At 52.0% G+C, this 12,859-nt stretch overlaps 1 protein-coding gene across 6 annotated transcripts in view; it reads right to left on the bottom strand.

The window, feature by feature from the left end:
- CAPN5 (calpain 5) overlaps positions 1-12,859 on the bottom strand; it is a 137,636-nt gene that overhangs the window by 55,491 nt on the left and 69,286 nt on the right. For all 6 annotated transcript variants that reach the window (XM_037884804.2, XM_037884735.2, XM_037884598.2 and 3 more), the window contains one exon: positions 5,502-5,633. In XM_037884804.2, the coding sequence (XP_037740732.1) occupies positions 5,502-5,633 (132 nt within the window). The remainder of the gene's footprint in view (positions 1-5,501; positions 5,634-12,859) is intronic.

Genomic DNA, 12,859 nt, shown 5'->3' with positions numbered 1-12,859 from the left:
GGCTGGGATAAGGGCTGCGAGGAAGGGGAAAACATGAAAAGCCAGTCTCCTGGGACATGTACAGTGTCACGCAGAGGAATTTGTCCCCAGCTTTGCCCTGGTGGAAAAACACCAGCTAATGCTCTTGTCAAAGCCAGGTAAAATATAGAAGCATTTGGTCCTATCTCAAATATAGCCCTGGACACCCTGGACCACAGTGGTGTAGAGGTTTAAAAAAAAAAAAAAAAGTGGATGAACTAACCTAACCTAAACTCCATAATCCTCAAATGAGAAGGGGGTTTACCCTCAACTACACTACTGCTGGGCCCAGTTCTGGTCTCACTCTGGTGTCAGTCAATGGAGTCACATCACTGTAAATGCAGAACCTGGCCCAAGATCCCTTCCCCATTCTTACAGTGAGCTTTATCGGCTAGGTTAACCTATTTCCTCTTATCCGAGAGTCTGAATCAGAGGCTGGTCTCTTTCTAAACCAAAGAAGGGAAGAGCCTGAAGAAGCCTGGGCTGTGCTTTCCTTTCTGATATTTGCACTCATGTATTTATTAATCAGTTAGAAACAGATTCTGCTACTGAAGTATACAGGAACAGTATCCCTTTAAATGGCCTGTGAACCCTCTAGTGGTGCTCACTGCGTTTCATATTTTAGAAGCAGTTAGAAGCCAATCTGAATGTATGTAGCTAGGCCTGGCATGGTTGTGTATATTAAACAAACACCATTACTGGGGATCCAACTGAACTTGTGTGGTTTGTTCACATTGTTATCGCTGTATAAAGAGCTGAAGACACAACCATTCCCTTTATCCATGCTGAACGGCACCTTGTAGCCGCGCTGATTTCAATAGAAGCCTGAAGTTTCAGCGTAAGTAAGGGGGGCTGATCACAGCCCTTGACGTGTGTGCATTGCGATGAAGATCCTGATCCCTTCGGAAGTACTAAACGAGAATGATCTTTACTCGTAGAGAAGGAACAAATTGCAATAGTTGGATCCCAGTTTGGAGTCTGATCTGACCTGTCTCAAAGTTTGGGTGGTGTTACGATTCAGGGTTTGGGTCAGGCCATTCAGGAGGCAGACAGAGTTATGGTGGTCAGACCTGGGTGTGGACCCATCTGAATTTCTCATTTAAAAGTCACGTGCTATCTGGCCTGGTACCTCTGTAGTTAGTGCTCTGTGCTGCCGTGAAAGACCCAAATGACTAAGCCAGTTTACAGATGGGAAAACTAAGGCACAGAAAAGTGAATTGATTTGCCTGAAGTCACACAGCAGGCCAGGCACAGGGCCGGCTCCAGGCACCAGTGAAGGAAGCAGGTGCCTGGGACGGCCAATAGAGAGGGCCGGCACTCTGTCCGTGATTGGGGCGGCACGTCCGCATCTTCGGCGGCAATTCGGCAGCGGGTCCATCTCTCCTTCTTCAGCGGCAATTCGGCAGCAGGCCCTGCTTCTTTTTTTTCTTTGCTGCTTGGGGTGGCAAAAACTCTGGAGCCGGCCCCGGCCAGGCAGAGCTAGTTATAAAACGCAGCTCTCCTACTCCTCTATCAAGCTGCAGCACCTTCCTCCCTCCCCTCATCTTCACAGCCAGTTCCCCGGGCCAGGGCTGTTTGAGTTGCAAGCCTGGGATGTGCCTCTTGCCGCTGTTTGGAAACAGAGGGTGCTGACAGCTCCACTCAGCAGGCCCAACAGTAAAAAGATGCTGCCAGGGGGCAGAGAAGGGAAAGCACCATGGGTCTCCAGAACCTCTCTCCCAATACTGAGACTGACGCCAAGGCAAGCCGGCCCCTTGACTCGAAGGACCAAAGGACTTCAGAGCTCTCATGAAAATTATTTTGGCAAGGACCCCTTGTATAACAACTCATGGCTTGGATTAGCATCTCTATTTATGGAGTGTCCCACTGAGCCCTCAGCAAATGTTTGATCTGTTCCCTTTTCTGTTCTAATACTCTACAGCGGGAGTGGCCGACCTGGGGCTCCGGAGCCCCATGCGGCTCTTCAGAAGTTAATACGCGGCTCCTTGTGCAGGCACCGACTCCGGGGCTGACGCTACAGGCGCCAACGTGCCAACATGCCGGGGGGTGCTCACGGCTCAACCCCTGGCTCTGCCACAGGCCCTGCCCCCTCTCCACCCCTTCCCGTCCCCTCCCCTGAGCCTGCAGTGCCCTTGCTTCTTCCCCCCACCCAGAGCCTCCTGCACCCCACAAAACAGCTGATCGGGAGGTGAGGGGAGCTGCGGGAGTCACTGATCGGTGGGGCTGCCGGTGGGTGGGAGGCGCTGGGCGTAGGACGGGGAGCTGATGAGGGGGCTGCTGACATATTACTGGGGCTCTTTGGTAAATTCTGGCTCCTTCTCAGGCTCAGGTTGGCCATCCCCGCACTACAGTACGGGTCTAAACAGTACAGCTTCAATTGACAGTAGTAAACAAGGCACGCATTTTTAACAGTAGGGGTGATTAACCATTGGAGCAAACTACCAAGGGAAGGGGTGGATTCCCCATCTCTTGATGTCTTCAGATCAAGACTAGATGTCTTTCTGGAAGATCTGCTTAGTCAGACAAGTTACTGGGCTCCATACGTGACTGGCTGGATGAAACGCTTTGCCCTGTACTATACAGGTCAGCCTAATCTAATGCTCCCTTCTGGCCTTAAAATCTATGCATCAGTAGCAATAGTGCAGTGTGCTCTTGGCCGGTGCTGTACAATGCTGCTGCATTTTCCAGATTACTAGAAAGGGGAGTGGTGGGAGAAGATTCTAGCCTTTGCCCCAGATCTGAACACAACTCCTCTTAAAAAAACAAAAAAAGAAAGGAAGGGGGAAAAAAAAAAAGGATACAACAGGCAGGCAGGAAGGAGCCCCTGAGAATTATGGCTTGGAAAATCATGAACAAACAGAACAGAATTGCCAGGGGAGAAACAGCCATGAGAGAGGCAAGCAGAAATAATTAGTTCTCTAATGGTCACCACTTCTGCTAGATTGGAGGCTCTTAGGGCAGGGCCGGAAGCGAATGGTGAGTGGCGAACGCAATTTGTGTATTGCATTTAATAGCCTCAAAGTTTAAAAAAAGTCACATCTTACATCACACAGACAGAATCCCTGAGAGGCAGTGAACTGTCAGTGCAATGAGGGGGAAAGCGTAGAAAAGCCTCATTGATTACCCAGAGAGTGACTGGATCTGTTAGAGAGCCAGAGCTCCCACTGAGGGGAAGCAGGGATGCTTTAAGAAATAAACATCCCCAATATGGAGCTTTAATCCACTGCATGGTTAGGGTCACAGCCCACAGGCAGAGGCAGGTTTGATTAGGCTAACCAGGCTTTAAAAGCTAAATATCAGAGTCGTACAGCTTCTTGGTTACTAGCTGCACAAAAGGGAAGACAGGAACATTGCAGCTTATGCACCTGCAACATGGGGCCTGATCCAAAGATCCCGAAGAGGCTGATGGGAATACTTGACTTCAATGGGCACTGGATGAGGCCCTCAGACAGCACAGCAATGCAGAGTGCAGCAGCATAGGGCTTCCTGAAGGCAACACAGCTAATGAGCTTCTTAGCACAACCAGCCCTCCTGTAATCAGTGGCAGACTACTGCACGGGCCAACGGGGCTGGTGCCCAGGGGCCCTAGCCAATTTAGGGCCCCCAGAAAAATCCTCCCCCTCCACGGCCCCCGGGCTAGAGGAGCTCTCGCTTCCTGCCACGGCCCTGGGACCACATTGAGGGCATAGAGCTTCTCCAGTCTCAGGGCGACAGTGGGGAGGCAGGGCCTGGAAAAGAGCGAGCGGGGGTGTGGGGCCACGGATAAGGGGTGGAATGGGTGGGGCTGTGGGCGGGGCCACAGGGGAAGGGGTGGAATGGGGAGAACAGGGGTGGGACCTCAGGCTGAAGGGGTGGGGCAGGACCATGGTTCTGGCGCTGGGGCCCCCCCCACTTGCTCCGGCCCAGGGCCCCAGGAGACCTTAATCCGTCTCTGCCTGTAATACAGGAACTAGCTAAGATAAGAATAATCAAAACTCATGTTCCAGGGTGTAAATCACACACAACCACAAAGGGCCCATGCTACGTAGCTGCTTGCATTCCTTGAACCAACCCGCCTACAGTCAGTCTGGGGCCCCCGGTTAGCTTCTCGATTGAATCTCAAGATTTGAGACCAGATCCTCAACTGATGTATATCAGCATCACTCTGTTGGCATCGATTAATGATCTGGCCCTCAGTGTATAGCCTGCCCCAAGTTTCTCTTCCAGGCAACTTTACAGGACAGGAGATGCAGAGAGAGGAACGTGCCCAGAGATGATGTGAGCATGTGTTTTGGAGATGGCAGAGGCTGCAGAACTGTGGATAGAGGGGACTCATTATTTTCTATAAGTTTTGTAGTTTTTAAAAGCCATTAGATGCCTCGCTCCCTCCATCATAGCATTCCTGTTATACCATTTTTCTCATATTAATGTAACTGCCTCTCACGAAATTCCACCTTGTGCTTGCCACCACGGTCCCTCTGCCACCCAGCAGCAGCAACCCATCCTGCCCACAGCCCACCCACAGAGCAGGGGCTGCTTTCGCAAACAGTGCTGCAAGGTGGGAATATTCTACAGGAGCGGCAGGAATGCATTGCATTGCATTACAGCACACAGAGACAAGGGGAAGGCAGGCATTACTGTCTGACACCTCTAGAGGGCACCACTGGCTGCCTACTGCTGCTGGCATCTAGGAAAGCCTTCTGTAAGCTGCATTTACACCGCACTTTTGTCGGTGAAACTTGTGTCAGTCGGGGGGTGGGGGGGGGTGTTTTTCCACACCCCGACCACCAAAAGTTTTACCAACAAAAGTGCTAGTGTAGACAAAGCCTAAGTCAAGCTTCAGCCCTGATTTACCTTCCTCTCACATATCCTTTGTAGATGCTCAAATATAGCAACAGGCGATTAACCATACTGTGGGTTAGATTCCCATCTTCCCCGACCCAGCTCCAGGCCATGGGGTGCCTGACAACAACTCAGGGGACAGAATCCCCATATGTAATTAAAACGGTCATGAGAACCTCTGCATTCTGCCCAGGGCCACAGTGTCTGAGCTGCGTTAATTCAAATATTACAGAGATGGGTGCAATTTAAATAACAAGAGAGAGATTAGATATAAACAAAGATGGGGCCAAATCAAACCTCTGGATCCAAACATCCTGAAACTTGGTGTGCGTAAAATCTGGATCCTAAATATACAACCTGAGCTTGGTTCTGGTGTTAATTCATTAAAACAAAGAAAGGGCCAAAATCCTCAGGTGATGTAAACCCCGATTTACACCAGTTAAGCATCTGACCCAAAGAATCAGATCTGGTGTGGTGACACAGAGATCAGTGGAGTCACTTCTGATTTACACCAATTTAAGTGTGAGGAGAATCAGGCCTGTATAACTGTAAACCATTTTCTAACAGGAGACATTATTCAGGAGACGACCTGTTAACTTCCTGAACACGGTGACACCAAAGCTTTGCAAAGGTGCTTTCACCAAGCGCAAGGACTTCCCTACCTTCTGCCACAGAGATTCCCGGGAGGCCAGAGAGGAGCAGGCTGCTACGAACCAGCAGTTCCCAACATGGCCCTGGTGCAAGTCATGGGAACTGATTCCATCCACAAAGAGATAGGGGTCGTCACAGATCTCCTAGAGGAAGAGAGAAAAAAAAACCCCACAAAAGGTGAATGGGAAGCAGGGTTAGGCTTGAGAATTGGGATTACCCTTGTCTTCATTAATGGCATGGCGTACCCCTCCCCCAGCGCGCACGCACGCACGCGCACACACACACACACACCCCCCCAACTCCAGCTAACATCCTGTCCAGACAAGGAAATCAACCTGTGGATGAAACCAAGGACCAAATTCTTCTCTCCACTGCACTGGTGTCACTCCACTGACTTCAGTGGAGGCGCTCCAGATTTATGCCCTAATTTAGCAAGGTATCCGAGCCCACGTGTGACTTGCTCATGAGAAGCCCCAATACTTTTACAAGACAACTCATGTGCTTGAGGACCACGCGGGATCAGGGCCATCCCCAGGTGCAACTGAGAGCAGAAACTGCCCCTTGGTGCCAAGCACCACCACCTGGCGGCTGCTCGAGCTGAAAGGGCCAAACCATTTACAACACACCTTTTGCAGAAAGTGTGTTAGATCTGCAGCGAAACAAGGCAGACTCTAGTCTCTTGTCTACAACACGTGTACGGCATTGTGCTTGGCACAGCAGAGCCCTTATCTCAGCTGGGCCCTCTAGCTGCCACTGTGATACAAAGAATACAAAGAAATGATTCTGTATCTGTTAGCAATGAGTGCAGCTGAACCAGCACTACTATACCATTAATGGGAGAAATGCTAAAAAGCCACAGAGCAGACAAGGTCTAACAGACTTCTGTGCTTGGAAGGGGCTTTCCCTGCTATTCGGATGCATTCCACTGATCCTAACTGCACCCTTTTCTCCTGCCTTGCTCTTTGCACTCTTCAGATAAATGGATTGTATCCCTCTGCTCCTAACCTCAGGTTTCACGTAGCCGAGTAGCAGATATTTTCCTCTTTTAGCCTTTCCTAACAAGTCAACCCCTCCAGCTCCTTCCTGGCTTTGGCTGTTATTATTATTGGTTATTATTTGTATTGCAGTGGCACCCTAGAGCCTGTCATGGACAAGGACCGCTTTGGTTTCGGCACAACTCCCCCCATCTTTCGATTTTTTGACATCTTCCCAGTAATGCAATATGCCAGCCATGGTCTTGCCACCGCCCAACAGGGGCAGCCTGCCCCAGATTTATAGAATTAAAGGCCATCTAGTCTGACCTCCTACGTAACAAAAAGCCAGGGGACCTCAGCCAGTGATTTCTACATCAAGCCCATAACTTGTGGTTGAGCTAGAGCACATCTTTCAGAGAGATCTCCAGTCTTCACGTAAGGAGTTTAACTGATGGCGAATCCACCATGTCGCTAGGTAAACTGCTCCTATGGTTCATCCCCTTACGGTTCAAAACAGTGTGCCTCATTTCTAGTCTGAATTTGTCTAGCTTCAGTTTCCAACGGCTGGCTCTCCCTCCTGCTAGATTAAAGAGTCTTCTACCATCAGAAATCAAGCCATTTGTTTAACTCTCAGTTAGAGCAGTCACTAAGCCTCTATTTAATTTCCGTGGCTGTTGTGGATTTCATAAACAATGGAGCTTGTGGTGTGATAAACAGAAAATAGGCATGAAACACATGAAAAGCACGTTCCCACCAGCTCTTTACTTATGGGGCAACAGGACAGAGGGTGAGCAGCCAAGGGCTGAGTGTGGACTTAGAAAGCATCCCCACTTTGAGGGGGTAATAGTTTAAGTATTAAGGGATTAACTTATTAGTGGGATGATTCAGCTCATTAGCTGGAAACAGTTAAAGGAGAGGCAGGGAGGGGGAGGCCAGAGAAGTGAGATCATCCCCCCCCACCCCTCACCCCCTGGTAATAGGTAAAGGCTTGGGGAAAAGCCTTATGCTAAGGGGAACAAACGTTTCTAAAGCACGTTGCACAAAAAGCGCTGGGTGCTGGTGTGCCAGAGGACTGCTGGCAGCAAGAATCCAGGGAGAGGGAATCCCACTCTGTGACAGGCTAGCGCAGGGAAGTGGATGGGATGGAGCCACAGATCTGGAGGAGGTGGGGATGAGAGGGCAGGAGACCTGAGCTGGGGCCAGCTGGCATCTCCCTCAAACTGAGTCCCCCCGACACCCCGGACCAGACCATTGCATATAACAGGGGAGGAGGCAACAGAGAACACAGGCCTGTAGGAGATAGGGGGCCTGGATCTCCCTGAGAGAACAGTGTTGCCTTCCCAGGGGTGAGACCTGCAAGGCAGCCCAGGGGATTGAGACATATCTTCTATCCAAACTCAAGGAACACGTGTCTAAGGGCTGTCTTCACTGCAGAGTTAACTCAGGCTCTTACGCAGGGGTTGTTCCAACCCCCTCTGGACACAATAAAGCCTCCCGACCTGCATTTGGTGGTGCTTTCTACCTGGGTTAGCTGGCCCAGCTGAGGGTCTAGAGCCTGGGTGATGCTTTCACTAGGGCTGGTAACCTGCCCACTTTGCAGTGAGGATGCAGGCTAAATCCTTCGAATGTCAATGGTCCTCCAATGCCTTCCCACAATTCCCCCATGGGACCAAGTTACTTCAATGGGGAAGAACCACGGAGCAGCTCAGTGTACTGCAGCACAAAACCCCTGGGATGTGGCCCCAGACGCCCCCGGGTAGCACAGCACCAGTGAGGACACAGTTACTGGTGTATGACTTTGCAGCGTGACTGCTCCGGCCTGGGCTAGGCTAACCTGAGTTCACTCTGCCGTGAAGAAACATCCTAAATCCCCTAGACTGCTTTGAAAGTCTTAAGCAAGGGTTCTGCCCAGCAGCCTTTACGCCCTGAAGTGCAGGGGAGGTCTGGGCACATAGGGATTGTGGGGAAAGGCCCCTTTTCCTTTGACTCCAAGCTCTCTGGGGGGGGGGTCTTTATGTCTTTGTACAGTACCCAGCACAACGGGGTCCCTGCTCGACTAGCGCTCCTAGGCACTACCACAAAACACAAATAAACACATGGTTTTGATTTGCCTCGGGGGGAGACTTTGGCACGTACTCAGGGGGAAGAGTCGTAGGTTCCTAGGCTAGACAAGAAGATTGTGATCATCTGCTCTCACCTCCTAGTCACCCCTAATGTAGGTCCGTCCCCATGCTCTTGAGATGATACCAGCAGGGGCAGCCGAAGCGCTGAAGCAGGAGGGTGAGATGTAAAGGCTGAAGGAAAAGGGCTAGGAAAAGCCATGAAAAACACCAAGGACCCCCCTCCCCCTTTTTTTTTTCTGTAGATGGATTTCTGGAAGAGGGCACATTACAGATGCAGAGGTGAATGTCACCACAATGTTTTTAATTTCAGAGGGAAAGGGGAAGGGAGGAAGCAGCAACATGGTCACTGACCCTGGAAGGCCCAGAGCAGGCATTCCCCACAAGGATGGTTTATCACACACACACACCCACACCCCCTCACTGCCTGGCTCTGACTGAGGGAAGCCAGGTGAACTCTAACATTAACGCAGCCCCACCTGAAAGGCAAACAGTGAGTCAGTCTCTCTCCCGTCAGGCTGTGTGAGATCAGGAGAGTCAGACACAAACACATGCACCCAGGGCTGTGTTAAGTCTTATGGGTCACACCTAAAAGGGGGGGAGCACAGGGTCCCAGACAACGAGCTCAAATAATCCTCAAGGTGCTAACCTGCCTCTACCTAGACAAGAAGGTGGGTTTTCAATCAAGGCCTCCTCTCTACAGCCGTTTACAACACAGCCATTATTGAACAGCAGTGACAAATTCCAGGTTAATGTTAGAATGCCAGTGAGCTACTTGGAGAAGGAGAAAGTGTCTATCTTATACTCCGTTGAATACCCGTGTAGACAGAGACACAGTGTATGGAGAATAAACGAGCCCACGGGGCCTGTCCTGCCCTTTTGACTCACGTGAGCAGTCCCACTGACTCCAGTGGAAACATGCACATGAGGAAGGCCAGCAGGATGCACCCATCATGCACTGGGCCAGATTCACCAGCACTCACCGGTTCCTTTGAACCAGAGGGGCATAAACTTGGCGTAGCAGTTTCTGCCGGAGCAGCACAAAGCAGGCGAGGCATGCTGGTGCCTCTGGCCCATCATCTTCATAACGATCATCCCCCGCACTGCTCATATAGCACTTTTCACCCCATCACAGTCAACCCCATTGCACTGGTGAGCAAAGTGAGACACCGTTTAAGTGACTCCTTCAAGGACAGGTGGTGGGGTGAAATCTTGGCCCCATTAAAATCAATGGAAGTTTTGTCATTGACTTCGGTGGCGGCTGGGATTTTAACCCTGGAATACCACACGGCTGCTGCTGGAAACTGGCCATGGAGCCAGCAGAACCAGCCCCAGTGCAGAGGATCCTCCAGCAGCACAGAGCCAATGTCCCGGCTCCTACCCGCCTACGCTCCCTGCTGCCAGTGAGAGGGCAAGGACAGAGCTAAGGGGGCCTGGCATGTGCCCTGCACCGTGCCGATCCCCGGCTACCATTTCAGCTAGTTGGCAGCACATTTCACGGGGTCCAGCTCCACACACAGCTACTCCAGAACGAGGCTCAGGATATGCTACCTTTACACCACCCTAGGCAACGGGCTTCTTGGGATCTAGCCCAGCGGAGTCAATGGCAGCACTGGCAGCAGAACCCAGAACTCATGTGTCCTGGTCCCATACGCGACACAGCGGACCACCCTGCCTCCATCAGCTCAACGCAGCCACCAAACCCACCAAGTAACAAAATCCCATGGTGCACCAGAGCCCTGATCTGCGGTGATTTATATTACAGTGATGCCTAGAGGCTTCAGCTGAGACAGGGCTGCAGTGTGCTCGGTGCTGTACAGCCAGACAGGAAGAGCCAGTCCCTGCACCAGAGAGCTACACAGACAAGAATGGCAAAGGAAAGCGAGAAGAGCCCAAGCACAGCTTTCGCTATGGAGCAGGGACCGCATGCTGTCCCTGGCTGTCTTTTAAAATCCCTTTCTACCCGCCACTGTAGATGTGTCCACGTGCAAACAGCTCGCTGGGAGCACAGCCCCCAATTGCGCTTCCCTTTAAAGCAGTGGTCCCCAAACTTTACAGGGTCGTGTCCCCCCCTCCAGCCCTGTCCGCCCCCCACCAGCCAGGGCTGGGAGCAGGGACGCGGCTCTAGCGGAGGGGAGGGGGATGCGGACAGGGGTAAAGGAGTTGAGGCTGGGGGCGAGGCAGGAACAGAGCCGCGGCTGGGGTTGGGAGCGGAGTCCCGACCGGGAGCCAAGGCTGGGGGGTGGGGCCGGGAACGGAACTGAGGCTGGGGGCGGGGCCAGGGCCACGACTGGGGGAGAGAGTGGAGCAGAGCGGGGCTGGGTGGAGCTCCTTCCCTACCCCATGCCTGGACTGGGCTCTGCGGCACCCCCAAAAATGTTCCTCTGTGCTCTCCTGGGGTGGGGGGATGCCCCACAGTTTGGGGACCTCTGCTTTCAAGGGTTGACAAGTCTGCGTGGCATCAGAGAACCCTACAGGTCAAGATTTCAAAATAAAGTAAGATTTTGTAGCATTCCATTCTCAGCTACAAGTGTGTGTAGGATCATGTGTCAGAAACTAGCTCCTGGGGGCAGGGACTGTCCTTTTGCTCTGTGTTTGCACAGTGCCCAGCAGAATGCGCTCCTGGTCCATGACGAGGGCTCCTGGGTGCTACTGCACTACAAATAACCAATAAAGAATACGGGAGGGAAACAGAGCCCAAAGTCAGGGTGCTGGGGAAAGAGAAAATGTCTCCATCAGGGGTGCTGCGATAGCACCCACCGCTGCAGCGTGTGGGCACTGAGCAACCTGGGTCTCAATTCCACTGAGGTCAATGGAGCTGGGCCGGCTTACCCCAGGACAGGGATAGGGGGATTCCCTGGACAGTTCTACAGCTTCCCCGTTGTAGTCTCCAGTGTAGGGAGCATGTTGTGGATGCGGCAAAGGAGCATGCCCAGACTGCTACAGTGCTTTGGCTATTATTGGCTACGTCAAACAGACCCTGGGCCAATGGCAACTAAGTGTAAGTTAGAGCAGCCCTGAGACTGCTCTAATTTACGCTGGGAGGGGGTGTGTGACCTCAGAACACAGGGAGGCAAAAAGTTGACCTAAAGTCATATTTGCTCCCCTCCCCTCCATTTCTGTACTAAGTGGAACTTGGGCAGAGCTGAGAATCAGGCCCAGAGCCTTTAAAGCATTTTGGGTCCTTCTGGATGAAAGGTGCTACGTACTGGTGTGATGGGGCATCTGCCCCACGCTGGCCAGTAAAGGGTTAATAGAGCCCTAGGGAGCCTGCACGAAAAGCAGCCAATAGGAGAGGGGCTGTGAGGAACGGCCAATCAGGTCCCATATAAAAAGAGTCTCAGGGCACAGCAGGGTCAGTAGCTGCCTGGAGCTTGAGGAGGGTGGCCTATGTCTGGAGTGGGCTGTAACCCTGTAGTACCTTGGACAGAGCAGTGCAGACAGGAGTCTGGGGAAAAGAGAAGGAGCTCCGGACAGGCTGCTGAGACTGAGGAGGGTGCTGTGGCCGCGGGGAACTGACCCAGGGAAATGCAGTGATAGCAGAGGCAAAGGAACGCAGTAAGTAACTGCAGTTCGGAGTGTCCCTGGGCTGGGTGGGTGGGCCCAGGTCCCCTGCACTCGCCACTGGGGAAGTGGCTGGACTAGGAGCTAAAACTTATCCCAGAACGGGGGGGGGGACACATTAATAGTGACATAGCCAGAAGGCTGAGCCACAAAGAGGATGCTGCAGTTCCTGAGGCTGCGAGAGGGACCGCAGGCAGATGCAGCGATGGTGTGCAAGCTGTGGACAGGGGGTGCTGGCCTTGAGCGAATACCCAGAGTGATCAGGAGATGCCGGACTAGCAGTGAATGACACACCCCATGAGAAGAGGTAAAAGAAGGAACTATTTATAGTGACAGAGCCACACCCTAAAAGCGACTGACTTCAATGGACCCATGCCACTGTACACCCGGTGAGTGCCTGGCCCTTGGCCTTTCAAGTCCATTATGAAAAACAAACTTATCGGAGCAAACGGATGTGCTATATTTAGCGCTTCGTGGCATGACTGTTTCCTACAGAAAAGCATCTGCACGATTCCTCTTCTTTCCCCAGTGCTGAGTGGTGGTTTTTTCCCCCTCACCATTATTTCAATGACAATTAAGCCAGAAACCATCCTCCTTGCGCTTTTCTGCCAGTCTGATTCCATATCGGGATGCGCTCAGCAAACCACCCTGCGAAACTGGCTTCTTAATTGGTTACTGTCCCCTTGTAAATATATCCTGAAGCGGAGTATT

Source organism: Chelonia mydas, chromosome 1 (assembly GCF_015237465.2).
Source record: "Chelonia mydas isolate rCheMyd1 chromosome 1, rCheMyd1.pri.v2, whole genome shotgun sequence".
Lineage (NCBI taxonomy): Eukaryota > Metazoa > Chordata > Testudines > Cheloniidae > Chelonia > Chelonia mydas.
Note: the sequence above shows the minus strand (reverse complement) of the source record. Positions and strands in the feature narration are given on the sequence as shown.